We start from the raw sequence: 27,814 nt of genomic DNA, 5'->3' as shown, positions 1-27,814 counted from the left end.
GGGGGGCAGCATTATGTTTGGCAGTGGGATAAGCCTGGGCAATGAATCAGACCACCCCCAAATCTACCATTCATTCACTGTGAGGTCTTAAGCAGAGTTTTAAACCTAAGATTCCTTTTCTTCGTCCGTAGGATGCTGATAATAATACTTGCCTCCTACGTTTGTTTGAGGTCTAAAGCAGGTGATAAGTGTGCATGATAGAGTGCCTGAAACACCGTTGGCATTCAGAAAATGGTGGTTAGTCTGATAATAAGAACAACGTGGGCCAAGGGATTACTGAGTAATGCAAGACAAGATTGAATCAAGTGTAGAGTGGTTGACTGCTACACAGGCAGTGTTCAAGTTTGAATCCTCAGACCTCTTTTCACTTCTCTTTCTTCTATTTTTTTCCCCATCATGAGTTCATCTGTTTTCTATCTATTTCCACAATAATAACTTCTATATATTTAGCCCTGTGCCCAGGATCCCACTTACGCTCTGGTCCCAGATTTCATAGGTCTGTAGACCATTTTATTCTCATACCTTGATGTTACACCATATTTAACATGACTGTGTCTGGGATTTACCAATTTTCCCTCCCAAAACTGCTCTCCCCTTAATTTTCTAATCCCTGTCAGTGCCACTATCCCAAACTAAATCTCTTTCATCATCTTCTTCTATAATAAGATCTATCTATCAACTATAGATGGATCTTTTCTATCTCTTTATCTTATCAGGGGCGCCTGGGTGGCTCGGTTGGTTAAGCGTCCAACTTCAGCTCAGGTCATGATCTCACGGTCAGTGGGTTCGAGCCCCGCGTCGGGCTCTGAGCTGACAGCTCAGAGCCTGGAGCCTGTTTCAGATTCTGTGTCTCCCTCTCTCTGTGACCCTCCCCCATTCATGCTCTGTCTCTCTCTGTCTCAAAAATAAATAAACGTTAAAAAAAAAAATTAAAAAAAAAAAGATTTCTATCTCTTTATCTCATTAAAGATTGCTTACTGCTTACTGAGCACAAATCCTGTTTGATTTGATGTAGACTGTTATCCCCATTATGCAGAAAAGAAAACTGAAGTGTAGAGAGATTAACTAACTTGCATGAGGCCATAAAGCTGCATAGCAGTGGATCTGGGATTTGATCTAAGGTAGTCTTGACTACAGAACCTATACTCCTGATAGCTATAGTCTTCCTCTTCCCTGACCCCACAGTCTGCCTTTCACCAAATTCTGTTAAATACTCTTCAAAATATCTCTGCTTACCTTTTCTTCCATTCCCACAGTACCTTTTAATTCAAGGAAGCAGCCTCCTAGTTGGTTCTCTCGTCCCCTGGTCTCACCCACCAATCTCTCTGGTAGAATTATCTAAAATAAACACTATTAGATTGAGATTCTGGAAACATTGCTTTCATATGTCACTTCAAAAACTTTCAGTAGTTCCCTGTTTCCTCCAATTTCAAATAAAAATTTGAAATTGCCGTTTACTCAAGGTCTGGATAACTAGCTACACCTTACCTCTCTGTTCTTATTTCCCGCTATTCCTTACCACACCCCTTATTCTAGACCAGTCATTCTCATTGATATACTGATTACACAAAGGTTTATTTCCCATCTCCTTGCCTTTGCCCATTTCCTTCTGCTCTTCTCTATCTAGTCAAACCCACCAGTTCCACACAACATTCCCTGATCATCTAGTCCATGCTCATCTTTTCCTCTTCTGAACTTTCATATTTAGAATGCATGCTAATGGTGGGGTGCCTGGGTGGCTCAGTCAGTTAAGCATCTGACTCTTGATTTCAGTTCAGGTCGTGATCTCACAGTTCGTGAGTTCGAACTCCACGATGTATTGTCAGCACAGAGCCTACTTGGGATTCTCTGTCTCCCCCTCTCTCTCTGTCACCCCAAATAAATAAATAAACTTAAAAAAAAAAGAATGCATGCCAATGAAGCATCCAGATTTCAATACTTCCACCAAATAAAAACAAACCCCTCCCAAAACAAAACTAAGTGATCATAAAACTCAAGTTTTCTTTTTATTTTTTTAAAGTTTATTTATTAATTTTAAGGCGGGGGAAGAGAGAGAGTGTGTGTGGGTGAGCGAGTGCAAGGGGGGAGGGGCACAGAGAGAGAATCTCAAGCAGGCTCCACACTATCAGCACAGGGCTTGAACCCACAAACCGTGAGATCATGACTTGAGCCAAAATCAAAAGTCGAACGCTTAACTGACTGAGCCACCCAAGTGTCCCAAAACTCAGTTTTCCTCATCCTTATTGATATACATAAATGGGGTTCATAAATAGTTTTATATAACCTATGCCTACTATTATCACTTAAAAATATTTTTGAGTATATACATGTATTCAGTGTAGTTGTAACAACATATGTGATTGTGCATACTGGTTTCTAGCTGTGTGTTTCCTTGGGAGAGTTCCTATGTTTTCTGAGCTTTGTTTTTCTCATCTATAAAATTAGGGTAATTAATATATACTTAATAGGGCTGTATAAACATTCAGTGAAGCCTTTTGTCTCATTTTGCTGCATTGGAGAGAGAAGATAGATCACCAGTAGCTCTCCTGGGCCATCTGAGGAAGTTTGGCCAGGGTTTTTATTCTTGCCATGTCTGCTCAAATCGCCACAGTCTGATCAGGAAAACACAGCCTCAGTATGTGCCGCCAGTGTTTCCATCAGTATGCAGAGAATACAGGCTGTATTAAATTGGATTGAGTAAACTACCTTGAGTGGGTCATCCAAGATACCTACCTTAACTGCAGATATCCAGGACACCTACCTTAATGCTCACTCATTGTACACAAAATAAAAATACTTCAATTATGAGTGTTTTAATATGAAAAAAAAATTCAGTGAGGGGCACCAAGTGAGTCTTGATCTGTGGGTTGTGAGTTCAAGCTCCACATTGGATACAGAGATTTCTTAAAAATAAAATCTTAAACACACACACACACACACACACACACACACACAAATAGATTCAATAAGATTGGTTCAGTGCCTGGTACAGGAATGGCCATTTGCTAAAATGCCAGTTCCCATTTGCCCTCTGTTTAGTGGCCATTTAGTATTCTGTTGTATTACTACTAGTATTACTAGTTTTCATCAGCTTTTTTTTTTTTTAATTATTAGGCTCTTGGGTTGTTTCCAGTTTCACTGTTATAAATAGTGTTACTACAAACATCTCTTTAGCAATTACTTTTTTTTTTCCTTTGGAATTTTTTCTTGTAGTGTGCTTCCCAAAATTAAGTTAGCGGATGTTTAAAGGTATAAAAAATTTTATGGCTCTCGTCAGTCATTTTCCTGTTTTCCAGTAAGATTGTGACAATTTCTTATAATGCCATTATCATATAAGAGTATCTCTTTTACAGAGCCATCTGACATTGGATTTATCTTTTTTAAAAATTATTTGGATTTCTTAAATTGTTTGCAAGTTGTACACCATATGATTTAGCTTTCAACTATATTGTTTTGCATGTTCAACAGTATTTCATGTGTTAGTCTTATCTTTCCACCTAGATTGTATAAACCGAATCACATAACCTTGAGCAAATCACTTTACCTCTATGAATTTGGTTTGTTATTGGTGAAATGGGGATAATAATCTCTAAATTTCCTTTCACTGTTATGTTTCTAAGTGTGTCTCTTCCTTCTAGCTCCTGACCCTGTACTGACAATATCCTAAGTGCTCTGACATTACATGTTTTACCTGTTGAATACATTTTCTATGGAGTAGCAGGCAAATATTTTAAGATTATTAATCTGTTCATGTCCCTCTCCTTAAAATCTTACAATGGCTTTCCATTCTTCTTTAGGATAATATCAAATTCCTTATCATGCCCAGAAGGATCGCATGATCTGCCCAGTTTATGAATTAATTTCTGCTACTCTTTCTCTTACTCTCAGTGCTTCAGCTCCAGGGAGTTCCTCTTAACATATACCCTTGGTTCCTTTCTATCTCATGGCCCTGTTTCCTGGTAGGGAAGTGGAGAAAAACTCCCGTTCTCTTTTAGATTTTAGCAAAAATGTCTTCCTCTGGGCAGTTCACATCTTGACTTAGTAACTATATAACCTAGGGTAAGTTATTTAACTTCTCTGAGCCTTGATTTTCATTTTTTTTTCTTTTCAAATTTTTATTTAAATTCTAGTTAGTTAACATACAGTGCAATATTGGTTTCAGGAGTAGAATTCAGTGATTCATTAGTTACATACAAAATCCAATGCTTATCATAACAAGTGCCCTCCTTCATACCCAGCACCCATTATATATTATGTATATATACCACGTCTTTTTTATCCATCATCAGTCAATGGACATTTGGTAAGCCTTGATTTTTCAAATCAATAAAATGAGAATGAAAACAAGGCCTACCTCTTATGGTTGTGGTAGAGACTAAATAAGATAATACATATAAAGAGCTTAAAGCAACATCTGACTCATAGCAAGTAACACTTGGTCAAGATGTAATTGGAGGAGATGCTCATTAAATAATTGCTGAAAGTGAATGAATGAACAAATTAGAAAGATATTATGGAAGGCTCTGTGGGTAAAGGATTTCTTCCTTTCACTACTTAATTTGTTAAATTACTGTTGTGCTAGGCATTGTGTGGCTATGATTTGAATAGATGGTGAAAAACGGAATGGCAGTTTTGAGAGAAGGAAGAAATTTGAGTCAAGATTCAGCTCATGGGAATAGAAGGTAGGTTAGGAAAGTAGTAGGTGATAAAAATTAGACAGGTAAAGGAAGGACCTCCGTCATGGGTCCTAGAATATAGGGCAGAGAAGTTGTGACTTGTTCATGTCATAGACTGGTAAGCCATCTGAGGATAAGTATGTCTGAGAAATTTGGTGACGTCTTGGTTTCCCTTTCTGCTGCAGAGTTTTGGGGAGACATTGCCAAGGAATTTTACTGGAAGACCTCATGTCCTGGCCCATTCCTCCAGTACAATTTTGATGTGACTAAAGGAAAAATCTTCATCGAGTGGATGAAAGGAGCAACTACCAACATCTGCTACAACGTACTGGATCGAATTGTCCATGAGAAAAAACTTGGCGATAAAGTTGCTTTTTACTGGTAAAAACATCTATCTTGAAGCCTGTGACAGATAAAAAGTCACCACTCAAATTTATATAGTGTTTCATAGTTCGCAAAGTACTTTAAAATCTATTAATTCATTTGATCCTTGCAACAACCTAGGAGAGTAAGTAAAGTATTGCTAATTTAATCTCAGATGAGGAAAAATACCTCAAGTAAGTTAAGTGACTTCACTGAAATCACATAACTAGTATGTGACAGAATTGACATTCAGAGCCAGGTGTCCTGACTTCTAGTCTGGCATTCTTGGCTTGTAGTTGGAGAGGAAAGAGAGGGGAGGGTAAATGGAAGTGAATAGGACTGAGTAGCAATCTTTCTCATTTTGCTTTGGGAGGAAAGTGTGGATATTGGGATTTTCACTACCGTTGTTGTTATCATCTTTGGGTGAACTATAATACCTGTTAGTTTGCAGTCCTTCCCGGAGTTTCCCAGGTATAATCTGAAACCGGCCCCCTCCTACCCCCCGTAAGCAGAGGGTAAGGAGAGACTGAAGAAAGAGGCAGCCATTCCAGCTTCGTAGGTGGCAGTTTTAATAAACAAAGAGAACTTACATACAAAGCTTGTCTTGGACAGCAGCAAGACAAACGGAACACTGTACTCACCCTCCAAATCTTAAAAGTGTGTAGAGGTCCTAAGTAGGCTTAGTAACATGCCGGTGTTTTCAGTACTACATCATCACATCTCAAGGCTATGTCCTTGAGCAGGAAAGGCAAGTGGAACCCACATTCCAAGGACATGGGAAGGGGTAAGAAGCCTCCCACTGCTGGAAGGGTCAATCAGGTAGATTGGAGGTCACATCTTTTTGATGACATTCCCCAAAAGTATCAGACACTATGCTCAAGTGCTTAACAAATATTATCTCATTTGATGCTGACAACCAAGAATGCACTGTTTTCCTCATTTTACATATGTGAAAACTGAAATTCTGAGATGTTAAGTGACTTATCTGAAGTCATACAGCTAGTAAGAAGTAGGACTGAGATTCAAAGCCAGTTAGGACAGTTATAGAGTTTATACTCATAACCATGACACCATGCTATCCTTCTAACTCTTAACATTAGCTTTTTAGCAGCTGTGCGATATAGGTGAAGAAGTGAAGCACAGAGGGTTATATAGTGAATAAAATCATAGGGCTTATAAGTAAGTGGTAGAGCCAGGACTCAAACTCAAGTCTGTTTGACTCCTTGCTGGTAACACTAGGTGATGTTGCCTTCCTAGTGGGAACTTTTTTTTTTTTTAAACGTTTTATTTTTTATTTTTGAGACAGGGAGAGACAGAGCATGAACAGGGGAGGGTCAGAGAGAGGGAGACACAGAATCCGAAACAGGCTCCAGGCTCTGAGCTGTCAGCACAGAGCCCGACGCGGGGCTCGAACTCACGGACCGCAAGATCATGACCTGAGCCGAAGTCGGCCGCTTAACTGACTGAGCCACCCAGGCGCCCCTAGTGGGAACTTTTTAAGACCCCTTCCTTCTAGCAACATAGCTTATAGGTGGTATTACTACACTGAACCCAAATAGACCTTGAAGTTCCAATAATTGGGGTGTTGATTCTGCCACCACCATGAGCATTTTGAGAATTGATCTATTCTTTTTAAGTGAGCCAATAGGAGTAGTTTTGATGTTTCATGGAAGAGTTAATTGGTATTCAGTCAAAATTTGCCCAGTTTGTGATGTATTAATAAGAGCCCTAATGCCCTAAAATGAGCCCAACTCTGCCATTCACTTGCTATATGACCACAGACAAGGCATTTAACTCTGTGAGAATCCCTTTCCTCTTCCATAAAATGAGGATCGTAATTCTACCCCGTCTTTCTCATCTCAAGTGAGATGATGTTATGAAAGCATTTATTTACTTATTGGAAAAAAACTGTACAAATGTGAGTGGTCTATTCACATTGCTATTGCTCAATTTAGGGTTACTTTGCCACTGAAACAGTCTTTTATTGAGACTTCCTTTAGCTTCTTCCCTTGGACTTTATGGCTTGAGCTCCATTTGACACTTGGGTTCACTTCCTGGGTTCCTTAGGGATCAGAAAATCTTTAAAGATCTGTAAAGGAGAGGCTTGTGTCTGATGTTGTTCACTGTTTGAAATAATTCAAGTGCATGATGAAAGACTGAGAAAACTTAGGCCAGAGTTGTTCAATCACTGGAGACTGCTCCAGAATCCTGAAGCCCTTCTTTCTAGTTCCCCTGCCATCCAGACCTGAACAGGCTCTAGAGAGTCTCTTTTCCTACTTGTAAAATGAGAGGAGTTGACTAGATCAGTGTTTTCCAAAGAATGCTCCAGAAACCACTCATTACTAGAGATAGTAGCAGGGGCTTAATTCATGAAACAAATGAATCTGAGAAACACTACATAATAAATTACCTTTCTGGGATTCCCAATGTGTATTAACATAGTAAAGCCTCCAAGAACTATAGTAAAGACACCTGATTAATATTTTTTGCACGGGATTACCCAAATTTATTTGAGCCCCACTTTCTGCAGCATGCTATTAACATTACAAGAAGCAGTATTTCATGGAACACCAAATTGAGAAGCATTGGATTATATAATTTCTAAATTTGCTTCTAGTGCAAAATTCTATAATTCCGTAACAAGGTATCTTCATCCCATTTTTAAAAAAAATTTTTTTTTTAACGTTTATTTTTGAGACAGAGAGAGACAAAGCATGAACGGGGGAGGGTCAGAGAGAGGGAAACACAGAATCTGAAACAGGCTCCAGGCTCTGAGCTGTCAGCACAGAGCCCAACGCGGGGCTCGAACTCACGGACTGCAAGATCATGACCTGAGCCGAAGTCGGCCGCTTAACCGACTGAGCCACCCAGGTGCCCCTCTTCATCCCATTTTTACATTGGTCGCTCAATCAACAAGAACTTTTAAAGATGTTGGATAGTCGTATGTTAGGTATTATGGATATAGGGATAGAGGAGTGGGAGACAAGTACCATGTGGGCCATTATTATTCAATTATTTTATGTTAACAATAAAGTAAAACCAAGCTACAAATAAGTCACATTTGTTATAAAAAAGTAAAGTGCAAATATGCCAGATGTGGTTATTTCTCTTAAAACCTCCTTATTTATTTATTTATTTATTTATTTATTTATTTATTTATTTGAGAGTACAAGTAGGGGAGAAGGATAGAGGGAGAGAGAGAATTTCAAGCAGGTTCCATAAGTGGAGCTCAATCTCACGATCCTGGGATCTTGACCTCAGCCAAAGTCAAGAGTCAGATGCTCAGGGGAGCCTTGGGTGGCTCAATCATTTAAGCATCCAACTCTCAATTTTGGCTCAGGTCATGAGCTCACAGTTGGTGGGATTGAGCCCCGGTTTGGGCTGTGCACTGGCAGCATGGAGCCTGCTTGGGATTCTCTCTCCCCCCTCTCTCTGTGCCCCTCCCTTGCCTGTGCACTCGCACTCTCTCAAAAAAAAAAAAAAAAAAGTCAGGTGCTCAATCAACTGAGCCACCCAGGTGCTCTACCTCCATAGTTTTAAGTAGTATGCTTATACAACATACTTTAGGAATTGTGACTTCCTATTATGATAGATGAGAATTTTGTTCTTGTATATTCCTCCAACTTCATTCTCTCATCTATCTAGCTCTGTTTTTTAGTTAATTTAAACACAATGTTTACATAAGAGTAATATATTATGATTGCATTTCCTTTTTTTTCTTTTGAAGTTTATTTGTTTATTTTGAGAGAGAGAGAGAAAGCAGAAGTGGAGGAGGGGCAGAAAGAGGTTGGGGGAGAGAGAGACAGAGAGAGAGAGAGAGAGAGAGAGAGAATCCCAAGCAGGCTCTGTGCTACCAGCCCAGAGCTGGATGCAGAGCTCGATCTCAGGAACCATGAGGTCATGACTTGAGCTGAAACCAAGAGTCTAATGTTTAACCAACTGAGCCATACAGGTGCCCCTGCATTTCCTTTTATATACAGATTTTTGTTTTCTCTGAAGTTAAAAATTGCCTGCCATTTTTCTTGCATTATTTGTCTTTATCTTGTACTCAGTATTTTTCAAACTCTCTATCATATCATTTATTCTATGAAGTCCTCTTTTTTCCCCCAAAGTGTTTTGTTTTGGAGTCCACCTTCTTCCTGATCTAATTTTTATTCATGCTGTGTGTGTGTGTGTGTGTGTGTGTGTGTGTGTGTGTGAGAGAGAGAGAGAGAGAGAGAGAGAGAGAAAGAGAAAGAGAAAAAAAGAAAGAAAGAAAACGTGCTTGGGGGGAGGGGAGGGGCAGAGGGAAAGGGAGAGAGAGTCTTTTTTTTTTTTTTTTAGAGAGAGTGTGTGCATGCATGCATGCACATGAGCAGGGCAGGGGCAGAGGGAGAGGAATAGAGAGCATCTTAAGCAGACTCTGTGCCCAGTGCAGAGCCTGACATGGGGTTTGATTTCACAACTGTTGAGATTATGACCTAAGCTGAAATCAAGAGTCCGATGCTTAACTGAGTGAACCACCCAGGCCCCCTAATAATGCTTTTTAAAATGACATCTTTTCCATGGTTTTCTCTAATTGATATACTTCTTATGGAGTCACAGTATGACTTTCTTTTCAACCTAAACAATGTCATTTATATAGCTCTAGTGGCATTAGCAAACCACGTTTATAGCTCATTCCTTGTTTTAGGGCATGTTCTGAAATAATGCACAGAGGAAATAGTGCTCATAGAACCAAAGTAGAACCATATTAAGGAAGAATTTGGCCTTTTACTTTTGGATTGACACATTGTAAATTTTCATGGAATAATAGTATTTTTAGAATTTGAAGTGGCCATTTATTTTTTAAGTTTATTTTTTTATTTTGAGAGAGAGAGAGAGAGAGGGCATGGGCACGCAGAGGAGGGGCAGAGAGAGAGAGGGAGAGAGAGAATCCCAGGCAGGCTTTGCACTGTCAGTGCAGAGCCAACATGGGACTTGAACTCATGACTGTGAGATCATGACCTGAGCCTAAAGCAAGAGTCAGGTGCTTAACCAACTGAACCACCCAGGTGCTCCTGAAATGATCATTTAGATTCATCTAGGCCAACTTTCTTTACAGATTAGTAGATTAAAGATCAGTGAGGCTACAGCTGACACAGAGCTTGGAGACAGAGCTGAGACTAATCTCTAGGTATCCTTACTCCTAGTCAGTTACTCTTTTCACCATATGATCCTGCTTCATTATTCTAGTTGTCTAACACCAGATTGTGACAGTTGAAAAGAGAAATTTGTCATATTAGTTAAAGTTAATTTGTCAAATTAACTTTAAGGTTAATTTGCTTATGAATGTAAGGTAAAATGTGGTATCACATTTCAAATACCCAGATCTTGGTCTTATGGAATTGACATTCTATTTGGAAAACCAAATAGACCTATATAAAACAGCTGGAAAGCAATTATGGGCCAACTGCAAAGAGCCACTTACACAAATAGTTCACAGAAGGGAGAAGGCATGTAGGGAGGCAGTATGAAAAAATTAGGAGAATGGGCTTTGGTATCAGACTAACCTGAGTCCTGTTTCTGCTGCAAAAATAGCTATATGATTTTATACAAATTATTTAATATCTTTGAGCCTCAACTGTAAAATGGATAAAAGTAGTTTCCATCTCATGTAATTACTGACTGAATAGTGTAACAAAGTGATGTATCCAATTCCTGGCACATTGAAAGCACTCAAAAGACATTAGCTATAATTACTATTGGGACAGTGAGAAGGCCAAATTTGTCTGGAGTAAAGGGTTTATACAGGGAACAATTTATTCATTCAATAAATACTTATTGTGCACTTGCTATGTACCAGGAACTATTCTGAACAATATCCATGCCTTCATGGAAGTTATATTTCAGCTTGAGGAGACAGACAGTAAACAAACAGGCCAATGAATATATGGCAGGTAGTGATAAATGCTATAGAAAAATACAGAGTGGCATAAGCAAAAAGGGAATGACAACAAAGAATGGGCATTGATAAGGGAAGAACTGTCTGATAAAAGTGACATTTGAGCAGACATTTAAGAAGGAAATGGAGTGTGCCACGCAGATAATTGTATTGGGAAGGAGAAATATTCCAAGTACATGGAAGAGCAAGTACAAAAGCCCTGATGTAGGAGTGTGCTGCTGCTTGGTTTAAGACTAGCTGAGAAGTTGGTGTAGCTGAAGCAGTGTGAACTAGAGAGTTTTCAGAATGAGGTCAGCAGGACACTAGATCATGTAGAACCTTGAAAGTCAATATAAGCTTTTGGGTTTTATTTATAGTGAAGTAGGGAACCACTGGACAATCCTGAGCACAAAAGTGACAGCGATTTGATGTATATTTAGAATCTTTCTCTCTTTTGTGTTGAGAATAGACAGAAGGCAAGAGTAGAATCAGGGAGACCAATTAGGAGGCTATTATAGAAATCAGATGAGCAGTGTTGGTGATTTAGAACATAATAGTATCTTGAAAGTGGCTAGAAGTAGTCCAAATCTGGATCTATTTTGAGTGAAGAGGCCCATGGAATTTGCTGACTTAGATTGGATGTGGGGAGTGAGACAAAGAGGAGTCAAGGTTGTTGTCAACAGTGGATGGGGTCCGGGAATGGGAGACCTTGACTATTTTTTGGAGACCTATGAAAGGATTATATGCAAGGGAATGATGTGGTCACACCTGGGTTTAAAAAAATTAATCTGGATACATATGGAAATGGGAGCGTGAAGCCAGATTGCTGGGAATTTGTTATTCAGAGTAGAGGTGCCTGGACTGGGATCCTGCTGGTGGGAATGGAATGGAAAGATGAAATTTTAAAGTAATTTGGAGGGAAAAAAAAAGCAACATAGGTAACTGCATGTGTAGATGGTGGAGAAACAGAAAGTTGAGAGAGAAGAGTCAATGGTTTCTTTAGTCTATATAACATTTTACTTTTCCTAAAGGTGCACACTCATCTGATCTAAGGGCTAATCTTGCCTTCCACACAAAACTGGTTTCAACCTCTCTTGCAATTTCTTCCTCCTAGTGTGGTAGGAGGAGATGTTAGTGGGGATTTATGTGTACATATGTGAGAAGGTGATCAGTGACAAAGTTATTGGAATAGACATTCAGGGAGAGAGAGCAAAGGATATTAGGGGTAGTGCAAAGGTAGAGAGGCTGGCAAGTTGAAGAGACACTGGGGACAGAAGATTTGAAGGATTAATTAAAGGGTTTATGGGGAAAGGGAGGAAACAGTAGTTGATGGCTGTTATTCTGGCAATTTATACTAACTGCTCAATTTGTAGGCTATTCCAGGAGAGGACCCCAGTCTCCAAACCCAAGTGATTTGGTATAGTCCATTCCTTCCACTATTTGCTTTGGGTTGCCTCTGGCTTTCATTATCTCTGTGCCATCTTGGTGCTTATCTTCCGCAGAATCATTGCTGTCTCTCCATAGGCTCTGGCTATTATTAATCCTTCCTTAGAAACCAGAACTTTTGAGAGGCAGGTGACTTTAGGAGTGACCTTTGGACAGAAACTCTGCTCTCAGAATCCCTCTGTGCTCCCAAGTATGAATTCCAGAGTGTGATATTTAGAATTCTCCAGGGCGCCTGAGTGGCTCGGTCAGTTGAACATCTGACTTTGGCTCAGGTCATGGTCTTGCAGTTCGTGGGTTTGAGCCCTGTGTCAGGCTCTGTGCTGGCAGCTTGGTGCCTGGAGCCTACTTCGGATTCTGTGTCTTCCTCTCTCTCTGCCTCTCCCCTGCTCACACACTCTCTCTCTGTCTCTCAAAAATGAATAAACGTTAAAAAAAAACACCCAGAATTCTCCAGATACCTGTGGGGCATTTGTATGTGTATTTGAGAAGGTAGGAAGGTGAGACAAGCCCATGTTCTGACAGGGAGAAGATTGTGAAGGTGATATGGAAAGCCAGAGCCCTAGAGTGTTCTGTCCTAGCATTCATATCCAAGGACTCTGTTAATTATCTAGGTCCATGTCCTGGAGTTCCTTTCAGTGATATGGGAAGGGAGGGACTTTTTTGTCTTCCGTCTATGTCTTCACTGGTTTCACAATAGTGTATTTACTGATTAAAATACATGTGGTAAGGAAAAACACTCATTTGAGAAAGAAGATGGTCTCAGACCATCTCTTCCCTTTGTGGGAGTGGTGGAGGCTTAGTGGTCATAGATACTCTGCAAAGTCCTTCTTGCTCTTCTAGTTCAGGATTCTAGATTGTGTCTCAAGAGGAAGTGGGTTTTTAGAAGTTTTGATGCAACCTATAGTGACTCAGTAGGTGGGCTGGGCTTCTGTTGCCATGGTGAAATAAAGGAGGATTTTAGAAGGTTTGGAGTTAAGGGGCTGAGGTTGAGAGTCTGCTCCCTTTGCCTGGGGCAGTCCTGGTCCTGGTAGTATATACTTTATGCTAATGGAGGTATGTGGGGAAATAACTGTTGCTGGAAACAGTCTTTCTCCATTTGAATCTGGTGGGCAAATTGCAGAAGAAGGCTGGAGGATTTCATGTTTAAGGTGGATCTCTAATCTGTTTCACTTCTTCCTGAGTTTTATGACCCTTGACACCTTAAAGAGTTCTTCCCTAAAGTACTGAAAATGAGACAGGTAGGCTGTGTTGTCCAATTCACTAGTCACTTTTTAGAAGTAGGTGGGATGTTAATAGTAAATGTGTAATAATATGTGTTATAGATTAATATATTATTATATATGTTAACATATGTAATAATAAGTATATAATAAATGGAGACTGTCTGGAAGCCAGATTCAGTATCCTGAGCTCCATGTCAACTTCATGAATTTGTGTCTGGGCTGACTTCTTATACCAGTGTATTTAGTGAATAATGAGGAGAATGGTTTTAGATAATGCCCTTTTCTGAGCTTTCTTTTTCCCCACCTGTAAACGTAGAGAATGAACAGGGTACTTGTTAAAGTTAACTTCTGGCACTGACCTTTAGAATTGCTGAAATAAATGTAGGGGACTGCAGTGACAGGACAGCTGGGAGAGGTTGGAAGCAGGGGAGGAACCTGATAGTGGGTTCCTGTCCCTTGAAGGTATCAGGTGGTCAGGTGGGAGCATGGGTTCTTGCTTTAGGGCAGTTTTACATTTACAACAGTAAGTACAGAAGGCATGGAGCTGAGGATGGGCCTTTCTCCTTTTCCTGGATTTGGTATGAGAGAAATTGGGCAATAGTAATGATTCCCAGTGTCTGGTACCTTGAACCTCTATCTGAGAATTTGAGACTCTCAGTTATAATCCTTTGAGGTCATTTAGTCTACTTCCTATACAAAGCAGGAATTGTAGCTCCAATATCTCCATCCCCAACAATCCCCATGTTATCAGTCTGATTATGGAACACTACCAAGAGCACACAGTTCACTTACTATCTGTCCCATTGTTGGACAGCTCTGCTACAAAGTTCTTAGATATAGTCCCTCCCTGTAAGTTTCTTTCACTCTATCTTTTTCCTTTGCTTTAGTTCTATTTTCTGAGGCTACATAGAATAATCCTATTCTTTTTTTCCATAGAACATCTCTTCTGATATAGGAGGGCAGTTATTTTTTTTTTAAGTTTATTTATTCATTTTGAGGGAGACAGAGCAAGTGGGGCAGGGGTAGAGAGGGAGACAGAGAGTCCCAAGCAGGCTCTGTACTGCCTGTGCAGAGCCCAATGTGGGGCTTGAATCCTCTAAACCTTGAGATCATGACCTGAGCTGAACCAAGAGTCAGACGCTCAACCGACTGAGCCACCCAGGTGTCTGGAGGACAGTTATTATATCCCTTTGCAGGCTGAATGTGGAATTATAGAAATTTAAATATAGAAGATGCCTTAAAGATCATCTAGTTCAGTAATTTTCAATTTTTTAAAGTCATTAGAATCTTTTTGCTCAAATAAAATATTATATGTATAGTGATTAACAAAAGTAGGCTATAGCAGCCCCTGGGTGACTCAGTTAAGCATCTGACTCTTGATTTTGGCATGGGTCATGATCTCATGGTTCGTGGGATTGAGCCCTGTGCTGGGCTCTATGCTAACAGCATGGAGCTTGCTTGGGATTCTCTCCCTGCCCCTCCCTTGCACGGTCTCTCTCCCCCAACTCTCAAAAATAAATAAATAAATAAACTTTTTTTTTTTTTTTTTTTTTTTTTTGTAAAGAGTAGGCTGAGGGACGCCTGGGTGGCTCAGTCAGTTAAGCGTCCGACTTTGGCTCAGGTCATGATCTCATGGTCTGTGGGATTGAGCCCTGTGTTGGGCTGTGTGCTGACAGCTCAGATCCTGGAACCTGCTTCGATTCTGTGTCTCCCTCTCTGCCCCTCTCTGCCCCTCTGCTACTTGCACTCTGTCTCTCTCTGTCTCTCAAAAATAAATAAACATTTAAAAAAATTAAAAAAAAAAGTAGGCTATAGACTCTGCTTAGATTTTAGTCCCTACTCTAATACTTATTAGCTAGGGTAGTTGCCTCACTTCTTTAAACCTTAGTTTTCCTGTCTGTAAAATGTGAATAATAACAATTCCTATGACATAGATTGTTGTGAAGAATAATTGGAATAATCTGTGTAAAGGTTTAAGTGCTTGGCAAACAGTGTGTTAGCTGTTTTTATCATTATTACCCAAAGCCCCATACCCAAAACAGGCAAGAGCAGAGCTGATCTGGTTGAAACATAGACAGGAGGACCAGAGCTGCATTCTTTTGGCTTCACTTTGTCACTGAGGTCCTTGTGAGGTATGTGTGTAGAACATCTAGGGATTTGAAAAGCTCAGTTTGAAAATCCCTGATCTAGTCCAGTGTCCTTTTTTAAAAAAATGTTTATTTATTTTTGAGAAAGACAACATGAGCAGGGGAGGGGCAGAAAGTGAAGGAGAGAGAGAATCATAAGTAGGCTTGAGCGCAGAGCCTGACAAAGGGCTTGAACCCATGAACCATGAGATCTTGACCTGAGCTGAAATCAAGAATCAGACGCTTAACTGACTGAGCCACCCAGGCGCCCCTAGCCCGGTGTTCTTATTTTATGGATGAGGTAATACTGAGTCCATATTCCCAGTTTCCTTACATGATGTAGTTTCCTGAACAACTTCTTTATCATCCGTGTCAGTCTCCTCTAGTCTACTCTAGTTTGTCAGTATCTCTAATGAAGTATTCTAGCTATGGTCTCCATCAGGCAGGGAACTATTACCATTCTTTGTTCTAACTTTACATATTTAAGATTACATTAACCCCATCGACAGCTAACTCTACCTGAATTACTGTCAGTGCCTGCCACCCAACTTATAATCTCCTATAATACCTAAGACTTCTCTATTTATTTTAATAATAAACTGTGTCTCCTCTGTACTGTACTTGTATGTTTGTTCCCTTGTTTTTTTGAACCTGGATATGGTTTACAACAATGCTTAATAGATGAGGAACTTGAGGCTCAGAGAGTGGAAGTGACTTGGCCAGTCACGTAGCAGTTGTAACTTGTTCTGGACAGAACACTTACATTCTCTTATTGTAGACACTATGCTTGTTTGTACAGCCTTTGCGTCTTTGACAATTTGCCACTTGTCTAACCAGTAGTTTATTTCAGGGGTTTAGAGCTAGCTTTAGAAATGTTAACCATAGGGGTGCCTGGCTCACTCAGTCAGTGGAGCAGGCAACTCTTGATCTTGGGGTCGTGAGTTCAAGCTCCATGTTGTGTGTGGAGCCTACTTAAGGTTGAGGCTCCGACTTTGGCTCGGGTCATGATCTCATCATTTGTGAGTTCGAGCCCCACGTCAGGCTCTGTACTGACAGCTCAGAACCTGGAGTCTGCTTCGGATTCTGTGTCTCCCTCTCTCTCTCTGCCTGCCTCCCCCCGCCCCCACTTGCGTTTTCTCTCTCTCTCTCTCTGTCTCTCTTGCTCTCTCTCAAAAATAAAAAAAACATTTTTAAAAAAGTATCATTGACTACAATTTATAACATATAAAGCTAAATACATTAGAGGGCAGGGGCGCCTGGGTGGCTCAGTCGATTAAGCATCCAACTTCAGCTTAGACCATGGTCTCACCATTTGTAAGTTCAAGCCCTGCATCAGGCTCTGAGCCTGGAGGCTGCTTCAGATTCTGTATCTCCCTCTCTTTCCTCCCCTTGCCCGCTCACGCTGTCTCTCTCTCTCATAAATAAACATTAAAAACATTTTAAAAAATACATTAAAGGGCAAACCTCAAAGAAATAACATCCTTTCCTTAGCTGAGATGTGCTCATTTATCCACTCATTAAACAGTTTTTTACTAAATATCTACTATATGTAGTCTGCATACTACCTTGAGAATAGTGGATGAGGGGCATGGTACAATAGCAAAGGGATAGTAATAGCACTGACAGTAGTTCAGGCAAAATATGAAAATGTAAATAAAGGTAGAGGTCGTGAAAAGTGGTCAGATTTTGGAATGTTTTGAAGGCAGAGCCAATAGGATTTGCTAATGAACTTGATGTGGGGTAGAAGAGAATGGAGTCAAGAATATCTCAAAGGTTTTTTGTCTGAGCAACTGGAAAAATGGAATTTTCATTAGTTGAGTTGGAGAAGAAAGAAAACTGGGAGGAGAAGCTTTGAGGAGAATCAGGAATTTATGTTTCATACACAGAGATGTAAAATTGCAGCTTTGACAATTTCTAAGGAACCAATGAAGAATTTTAATTAGACGTATGACATATCAGTTACATTTTGAAAAGATCAATCTTTTGGTTATATATACTAAAAAAAAAAAAAAAAAAAAAAAAAAAAGCCTAGCCTGAGGATCTGCAGGTAGAGGTCCTAACCATTACTTTGTGACCTTTGGCAAGTTATGACATCCTTCTGAGCCTCAGTTTCCTGACCTTACAAATGGGATAGCAAATCTTGTCCTACCTATCTCAAAAAATTGCTATGAGGATTAGTTGAAATGAAAGATGAGAAAACATACTGAAAATATTTATTACTTTGCAGTGATGCTAATATTCATACATATCACACATGTCCAATGGCATTGTTAGGCAGAGAGATTCAAGACTGGCAGCCACATATGACTTTTCTATCCTTTTCAAAATGCCATTCTTTCCTCTCATGAACACTTAGCCTCTTTTCTCAAACTTGGCTCAAAATGTACTATTTCTAGGAAATGTTTGATGACTGACCACACTTTTGTTTTGTTTTGCATTCCTTTGGTGTTTTCCTACTCTTGACTTTTTCATGCTTTTCTTGATCTCTGTCCTCCTAAGATTGGCCTTAAGTAATAGGTGGTTTGGATCTCTCCAATTAAAGATTTTAAGCTTATGAAAATAAGGACTGGCCTCTCATTCTCTTCCTTTTATGATGTGGCAAGCAGTAGGCACTGATTGTCAGGTGACCACTCTGTCAAAGATCACTTTCATTCCTCCATGGCTTGGGATTTAGTAGGTAAAAAGTTTTGAGGTGGTGGAGGGGCTTTTAATCTAGGGACCTTTCTTGCTTTTCTTTATCTACAGAATAAAACTTAAACTAAGCATTTGGGATTCTTTGTATGATATCTCCCTCATCTATATTATCAGTCTTTAATTTAAAAATTTGAAACATACCTAAATTTATAGAAAAGTTACAAGTACAGATCTTTCTCAGTCACTGGGGCCTGTGCTTAGGTACAGATGGGCAAGTAGAGCCAACACAACAGTGGCCAGGAGGTGGTTTTGTCACAAAACCTATGTGACTCTACAGAGACCCTTCAGGAAATTCCGTCAACTAAGAGCTGAAGCTGATTAGCAATATGGGCTCTGGAACAAATGTGAGGTCTAGAGGGTTAACTTGACTCTGGCCAAAATCCATAAGGCTGCCCGGGAGCTGCTCATGCACATGTCTGTTTGAAGGTAATACCTTGCTGCAGTGACTCATCTGTATCCAGGTGCACCTGGAGAGCAAAATAAAGCTTCAATCCAGAATAGTCTTTACTTGACTTTCAGGACCTTGACATTCTAATCTTTTCTGTCTTATAGCCAGCAAAATATACCTAAAGGTCTAAACTAAATTGGTTGCTATTTAATTTTATATCAAATGATTGAGATTTTTAAAAATTCCACAAATATTTCAGCAGGGACCTCCCAAAGAGTTTGCAATTAAAGATTTTATGAATTAGGAATATTTTTGAAACTGCAAATACCAGCTTATATTATTATCACTCAATTGAGAATAAAGATAATTTAACTGCATGAGAATAGGCAGAACATACAACACAAAATATCCTTTATATCAAATAAATTTAGCTTTATGAAAAAACACCACTGGTAAATGAAAATGTTATTTAGGATTGGTATTTGTAAACTGGCCTGTGCTTTTCCACTTCTATATCTAAGCTAATTAACGTTGTTCTCCTCTTCCTGAATTGGTCTGTTCCTTATCTGAGCCATCTAAATCCTGCTCATTCTTTCATAACCATCCGTAATGCCATCTTCTTTGTGAAGCTTTTCCCACTTCTCACTTTCCAACCCTCTTTCTTGCTCTCAGCCAGAATGAATAATAAAACCTATATCTAGAGGGGTACCTGGGTGTCTCAGTTGGTAAAGTGTCCCACTTCAGCTCAGGTCATGATCTCACTGTTTGTGGGTTTGAACCCCACATTGGGCTCTGCACTGACAGCTTAGAGCCTGGAGCTATTTTGCATTCTGTGTCTCCCTCTCTCTATGTCCCTCCCCTGCTTGTGCTCTCTCTCTCTCTCTTTTAAATAAACATAAAAAAAATAGTTTTTAAAAAAAAATCTATATCTAGAAAGCACATTTAATGAAATATTTCCCTCATTTACAGTTGAAGCACCTAAGGCCCAGAGAAGTGAAATCATTTGTAAAAGGATTCATGTTGCCAGAAGTAGCAAAGCTTGACTTGAAACCAGTTATCCTGACTTCCAGTCCAGAGCAGTTGCCCTGTCTGTTCATTTCCCTGTCATTGCAGCATTCCTGCCCAGGGGCTGAGAGAGCTTCAGATGGAGCAAAAGATGGTCCTAGAAGAACAGCATGGCTGAAGTTGATCAGTTAAGGTTGAGCCAGACCCTGGAAGAACCCAGGACAAGGCTGAACAGTGTGAACTTTATTAGGCATTAGGGAGCTTTTGATAATAAAGGATCAGAGAGCACTGTCCTCATTCACTTTTTAATACTGCTATCTCATTGTAGTTTTGACTGGCATTTTTCTAATGACTACTAATGTTTCACGTGCTATTGGCCATTTGTATATGTTGTTTCAGGAAATGTCTATTCAAGTCCTTTGCCCATTTTTGAATTGTGTTGATTGGTTTTGTGTTGATCTTTAGGAGTTATCTGTATCTTTTGTATATTAATCCCTTATGAGATACATAATTTGCCAATATTTTCTCCCATGCTGTGGGTTGCCTTTTCACTATGGGGATAGTCTTTTGATGCATAAAATTTTTAATTTTTTATAAGTTCAATGTCTATTTTTTGTTTGTTTGTTTCCTATGTTTCTGGGTATAATATCTGAGAAATTATTGCCAAATCCATTGTCATGAAATTTTTATCATATGTTTTCTTCTAAGAATTTTATTATTTTAGGGGTGCCTGGGTGGCTCAGTCAGTTGAACATCTGACTTCAGCTCAGGTCATGATCTCATAGTTCAGTTGGAGGCTTTGAGCCCTACATCAGGCTCTCTGCTGTCAGCATAGAGCCCACTTCCAATCCTCTGTCCTTCTCTCTCTCTGCCCCTACTCCGTTTGTGCACTCTCTCTCTCAAAAATAAGTCATCATTAAAAAAAAAAAAGAATTTTATTATTTTAGGTCTTACATTTAGATCCTAAATGACATGTGCCAGGCAGTACTAGGTGCTGAGACATAGCAATAGACAAAATAAATCTGGTTCTTGTCCTCATGGAGCTTACATGCTGGGTGGGTGGAGCAAGATTTTTGCCTATGAACTGAAATTTTATTTAGGAAGGAAATGTGGAGACAATGTATTTTGCCTTGTTTCAGGAAATGGGGCCATGTCTCTAGAAGCAAATGGATATATGAATGCTTCTGTGACACTTGAGCATTGTCAAGGACTATGAAGGTAGACATATGCAGGCTTCCCTGCCAGAGGTTTTGGGTCTTTCAGTTAAGTTCTCAGGATATTAAAGAGATTGTGATGCGCATGATCTTGACCATGGGCTAAAGCTTAAAATGGACAAGAGTCTCCTCCTTCTCACAGTGTTGCTAGAGATTCTTAGGAGAGAGGCTTCTCTGATATTCATTTAGGTGCAGTCCAAATTGGTGTTGTTGAATAGACAGTAGCCCGAAAGTCAGAAACCTGGGACCTAGTTACAGATTTTCCTTAACCTGCTGTGTAGTCTTGGCAAGCCACTTCCTTTGGATTTCTTGGATTTTTAAAATGGGGATAATTAGGGGCCCCTGGGTGGCTCAGTTGGCTAAGCGTCTGGCTTTGGCTCAGGTCATGATCTCACGGCCCGTGAGTTCAAGCCCCACGTCGGGCTGTGTGCTGACAGCTCAGAGCCTGGAGCCTGCTTGGGATTCTGTGTCTCCCTCTCTTTCTGCCCCTCCACCACTCATGCTGTGTCTCTCTCTCTCTCTCTTAAAAAATGAATAAACATTAAAAAAATAAATAAATAAAATGGGGATAATTATACCTGCTCAACCTATTGCTAAAGTAGCTGTGAAGATCAGGTGAAAGAATATCCTCTAAAATGGTTTTATTCTATACTTGTGTAAGGAATTAGCTTGATTCCTATTTGATCTATGCAAACACCATGTGAGTCAGGCATGACAGGTTTTATTACTTTTATTACTTTCATTTTATTTACTTCTATTTGGACTCTATCTCAGCCAAATTTGTTTTCTCCCCTGTGCCCCATCCCCTGTGTATGTAAAACCTCTTTTCTCTGAAAGTGACTTTTAGGGCCCATTCTCCTGCCTCTGAAAGGAAGAAATGAGAATCAAGGAGTCTAAGATGCATTAGAAATTATCCAGTCTAATACCAATCTTCTCCATCCTCTTGACTCCCTCATTTCCTCTAATACTTTACAGAGAAGGAAACTGAGGCTCAGAGAGACGAGAAAATTTGTGCAAATTCATACATTGAATTAGGGGTAAACAATAAATCTAGCGACTCTAAATAATTACTTGAGAATTTTATTAATAATCCAGATTCCTGGACCCTGCCAGCCTATCAATTCAGAATCTCCAAAGGATAAGACTTCTGACTTGTATTTTTATAACTACATCAGATGATTCTGATGTAGTGGGCAGTGGCAGGATACCTTTGAAAAATAATTATTTAGATTGGTGGTCTTAAGGAGTGCCTGGCTGGCTCAGTCGGTAGAGCATATGATTTTTGATCTCAGGGTTGTGAGTTTGAGCCCCTCATTGGGCATAGAGCTTGCTTAAAAAATAATAATAAATGAATGGTCTTAAACTTTTAAAATTATATAACTAAAAGAATTTTGAAAAATTACATAACTGTTTATACATTTTTTTAATGTTTATTTATTTTTGAGTGAGCACAAGCAGGGGAGGGGTAGAGAGAGCGGGGAAGCAGGCTCCATGCTGACTGCAGTGAGCCTAATGTAGGGCTCGAACTCACAAACCTCAAGATTGTGACCTGAGCCACAGTCGGATGCCCAACTGACTGAGTCACTCAGGCACCCCAACTGTTTACACATTTTAAAGTTCACATTTAAACATTTTATCATAAGATTAAATAATTGCAAAAAATCTAATTTTCAATGCATTTTACGTTATATACATGTATATATTTTATGTATCTTTTTTGAAATCTTGGAACTCCAAATTTAGATCATATAATTTATAGAAAATGTCCACCATACAATCTAGCTTACACAGCCGGTTCTCACTGTCAACAAATCAGCCAAATGAGATTACTTTCTATTGGAAAATGCCTAACTTTTTTTTTTCTAATTAAAATAAATATGTTAAATATTCAACTTATGAATCATAATTCTAAGAGAAATAAGGCAAGTAGTTTTGCCATGAGTTTTTCACCTGCTTGAATTAAGATGTTACTCCTTTCTGGGCTCCATAGTTCAGGTGTTAGAGCACTGGTCTTGTAAGATGTTACTCCTTTCTGTTCTTATTTCTTTTTTAACTTTTAAAAATGCTATTTTTGAGAGAGAGACAGAGTGTGAGTAGGAGAGGGACAGAGAGAGAGGGAGACACAGAATCAGAAGCAGGTTCCAGGCTCTGCACTGTCAGCACAGAGCCTGGTGAGAGACTCGAACTCATGAACTGTCAGATCATGACCTGAACTGAAGTCAGATGCTTAACTGACTGAGCCACCCAGATACCCCTATACTGATTTCTTAAGAAAGCTCTCTGATTTGCTGCCTTGGGCCTTTCCCTCTGAGGTTACAGATTCTCAAATTGTCCCTTTGGCACTCTGGATAAGAGAGAGAGATGGTAATTTTTTTTTTTTTTTTTAAATAAAGTAGGAGAAGTGTATTTGTGAAGGAGAAAGTGGGAAAGGAGAACCGACTCAGGCAGAGCAATGTTAGGAAAGATTACATATGGAAGTTGAGAATCTGGACACTTTCTTAAAACTTTCCCTGCTCAGGTACCACAGGAATAGAGAAAACCCTTCAAACTAATGATTTCAACCATCCTATGTACCTAAATAACAAAGAACCATTGTAATAAATATTTTTGCATGCATCAAACTTGAGAGACCTGATGTACATATAAAATGGTGCCCTTGGCTGTTCTTTCCACTTTGTTTTTCTGCTATAGGCATATGTCTGTTTTAGGCAACATGCCTAATGCTGTGATAGCAAAGGATCTGAGAGGTCTGCCCTCATTCACTTGTTTTGGGTAAGGCTAGCATGGGGCACAGTATCATAGGAGTGAATGTATATGATTTCCCTCCTGTAAGGAGGAATTAAGCAATGGGAAAAGGGTTACTTCTGTACTGGCCCAGGTCTGCCTTGTCAACAGAATCCAACTGGCACCAAAGCCACTTTGGCCAAGGGGAACAGGCACAAGGTTCCTGGATCAAGGCCTGAAAATAGCTGGCATGAGGACAGGATGCAATAATAGCCTCGATTGCAAAGCACAAGTCCCATAACCTGAACCTCAGCTCCAGGGGCTTATTGCAGTCTCTCCCATGGCAGAGTCCAGAATTGAGCCCATTGTAGGTGCTTAAGAACTCTTCTTGATATGTCTCCAAATCCCATTCCACAAGTTTCACACTCTTCTCCATGTCTACCATTTCTTCCTGCCTGTCTAGCATCTATCTTCTTTGTTTATATCCTCTAGAATTCCCTCTTTCTTTCCATGTTTCCTCACTCTGATATGGCTGGCCATATAGACAGAGAACTTTGTTCATTCTTTCATTTTTTTACCCATTCATTTCACAATTATGTATTGAGTACCCACCGTGTCAGATTTTGTGCTAAGCACTGAGGAGGAGAAAGATAAAAATGTCTTGTCTGCTTTTAAGGAACTTACAGTCCAGTGAAGGAAACAGATGTATACCTATGACTATAATGTTAAAATAAATAACTGCTGGGTGCCTGGATTGCTCAGTCAGTTGAGCGTCCGACTTTGGCTCAGGTCATGATCTCACAGTTCATGGGTTCAAGCCCCATGTTGGGCTTTGTGCTGACAGCTCAGAGCCTGGAGCCTGCTTCAGATTTTGTGTCTCCCTCTCTCTCTGCTCCTTCCCTGCTCATGCTCTGTCTCTGTCTCAAAAATAAATTAAAAAAAAAAAATTAAAATAAATAACTGCCAAGTCTTTGAAGGAGACAGTATGAATGAATGAACACTGTGAATGAATGAATAGTGTGCTAAGAGGCAAACTTTTGGAAAGGAAGATTTGCAAAGATGTCTGCTTTTCCAAGTTAATCTGTATATTATTGCAATTCCAAACAAAGTCACAGAATTTTTAAATTTGAGATATAATCCATATCATGCAGTTTACCCATTTAAAGTGTACAAGTCAATGATTTTTGTTCTATTTTTTTTTAATTTTTTTTAATGTTTATTTACTTTTGAAAGAAAGAGAGACAGAGCATGAGCAGGGGAGGGGCAGAGAGAGAGGGAGACACAGAATCCGAAGCAGGCTCCAGGCTCTGAGCTGTCAGCACAGAGCCCAACGCGGGGCTCGAACTCTCAGACCGCGAGATCATGACCTGAGCCGAAGTTGGACGTTCAACTGACTGAGCCACCCAGGTGCCCCAATGATTTTTGTTCTATTGACAGAGTTGTGCAGTCATCATCACAACCAATTTTAGGACATTTTCATCACCCCAAAAAGGAACCCCATATTCGTCAGCAGTCACTCCTCATTTTCCTCCAACTTTCCCTACTGTAGCCCTAGGCAACCATTAATCTATTTTCTGTCTCTATAGCTGTGACAGTTCTGGACATTTCATATAAATGAAATCATACAACATGTGGCCTTTTTTCTAGCTTCTTTCACTTAGTGTAATCTTTTAAATGTTCACCAATGTTGTAGCATGTAACAGTATTTCATTCCTTTTTATGCTGGATGATATTCCACTGGATAGATATACCATGTTTTATTTATCCATTCTTCAGTTGATGGCTGTTTGGGTTGTTTTCACTTTTTGGTATCATAAATCATGCTGCTATGAACATTTGTGTACAAGCCTTTGCATGAGCGTGTGTTTTAAGTTCTCTTGGGTGATTACAGCTATGCTAAAATCCATCCTTGGTGGACTTCAATTCTACAGTTCTGAGGACTCCTGTACTTTGATTTTCTTCATTGTGCTATTTCTGGCTTTGGAAAAAATACCCCCCTTTTGGAGACCATGTCATTTAGGAGAATGCCCTGAACTAGATATTTAGATACTAGAACCAGCCATAGGTGACTATTAATATTTAAAATAATTAAAATTAAATAAAATTAAATAAAATTAAAAATTCAGTTCTTCTGCCACATTGCAAGTGTTCAATAGCTATATGTGGCTTGTGGCTACTATGTTGGATAGCACTGCTTTATTTTTTCTAATTAATTATTTATTTAAAAAATTTATATCCAAGTTAGTTAGCATATGGTGCAATAATAATTTCAGGAGTAGCATCCAATGATTCATCCCCTACATATAACCCCCAATGCTCATCCCAACAAGTGTCTTCCTTAATGCCCCTTGCCCATTTAGCCCATCCCCTCACCCACAACCCCTCCAGCAACCCTCAGTTTGTTCTCTCTATTTAAGAGTCTCTTATGTTTTGTCCCCTCCCTGTTTTTATATTATTTTTGCTTCCCTTCCCTTATGTTCATCTGTTTTGTATCTTAAATTTCACATATGAGTGAAGTCATATGATATTTGTCTTTCTCTGACTAATTTCACTTAGCATAATACATTCTAGTTCCATCCACGTTGTTGCAATGGCACGATTTCATTCTTTTTGATTGCTGAATAATACTCCATTGTATATATATACCACATCTTAATCCATTTATCAGTCAATGGACATTTAGGCTCTTTCCATACCTTGGCTATTGTTGATAGTGCTACTATTAACAGTGGGGTGCATGTGCCCCTTTGAAACAGCACACCTGCATCCTTTGGATAAATACCTAGTAGTACAATTGCTGGGTTGTAGGCTAATTCTATTTTTTAATTTTTTGAGGAATCTCCATACTGTTTTCCAGAATGGCTGCCTCAGTTTGCATTCCCACCAATAGTGGATAGCACTGTTTTAGAATAATGGGACTACTAATGTGATAAGTAACCTTGAAGCCATCACTTCCCATCTGTGCATTAGATTTCTCATCTGTAAATAAGGGTAGTGGACATTGAAAGCCTTTCCCTCCTCTGGCATTCTAAGTGATTTATGATTCAGTCTTTGGAGTGTGCCTCCTCCCCCCTCCTCCTCCATCCTTTCTCCGTCTTCACCGTGGCTGGGACAGGAGTGCCCAGGGGGAACATTAGGCTGCTAATTGGTCAAGTTATATTACTCCCACTCCCTGCTCCTTGGTGAAAGGGAAAGTGACTTGAGGGTATACCTACATCTGAGTGCCTCCCATTTGTGCAGTGCTTTATGGACCATAGAAAACATTTTACATGATTTCTTAATTTTATATAATCAAAGAATCTCAAAGTTGGAAGAGCCTTAAAGGTCATCTCAAACTTCAGAAAATATGAATCACATGAGTTGCATATAAAATGAGAATTCTAAGGCCCCCACTCCCTGGAGAATGATCTAGTAGGTGTCAGGGTTTCCCTGGCCCAATCTGTACCATCCTACACTGCAGCTCTGTGGGGGCAGGGCCTTGGAATTTGCATTATTAACACTGTGTGACCATGCTTTGAGACACACTGGCCTTGCTTGGTCCCAACCATGTTTTGGAGTCTGCTCTTTAATATCCCTGCAGATCCCAGATGTTACATATCTCCAGAGTTAGGAAGCTCCTGAAGGAGTACCTTCTATCATTGGATAGCTCTGACAGTTTGAAAGGCTCTCCTTATGTTGAACTCTCCCAATTGCCCCACCTCTTCCATTTATAGTTACATAACACTAGTCTGCTTCTTTCCCATAATAATCCTTCAAGTTTGTTTATTTATTCAGCAAATATTTATTGAGCGTTGGCTATATATAAATTTCTCTGCAAGGCACTGGGGATTCAGCAGTGAATAAGACCAACTTGGTCTGTGCCTTCAGGAAACTTACAGTCTAGTAGGGGAGACAGACAATTAAAAATAATAATAATAATACAATTATAGCTTGAGAAAAATGCTATGAAAATAAATAGTGTTGTGATGAAGAATAACAGGAAAGGCTGATGCTACTTAGGGTGATCTGAAACATGACATAGAGCAAACCATTTGAAGAGCTGGGGGAAGAACA

The 27,814-nt window shown here is 39.6% G+C and overlaps 1 protein-coding gene across 3 annotated transcripts in view; it reads left to right on the top strand.

Moving 5' to 3' along the window:
* The window catches only part of ACSS2 (acyl-CoA synthetase short chain family member 2), a 50,457-nt gene that overhangs the window by 1,009 nt on the left and 21,634 nt on the right, over positions 1-27,814 (top strand). For all 3 annotated transcript variants that reach the window (XM_007073612.3, XM_007073611.3, XM_042980541.1), the window contains exon 2: positions 4,862-5,057. In XM_007073612.3, the coding sequence (XP_007073674.2) occupies positions 4,862-5,057 (196 nt within the window). The remainder of the gene's footprint in view (positions 1-4,861; positions 5,058-27,814) is intronic.

This window comes from Panthera tigris, chromosome A3 (assembly GCF_018350195.1).
Source record: "Panthera tigris isolate Pti1 chromosome A3, P.tigris_Pti1_mat1.1, whole genome shotgun sequence".
NCBI lineage: Eukaryota > Metazoa > Chordata > Mammalia > Carnivora > Felidae > Panthera > Panthera tigris.
This window is presented reverse-complemented; position numbering and strand designations above follow the sequence as displayed.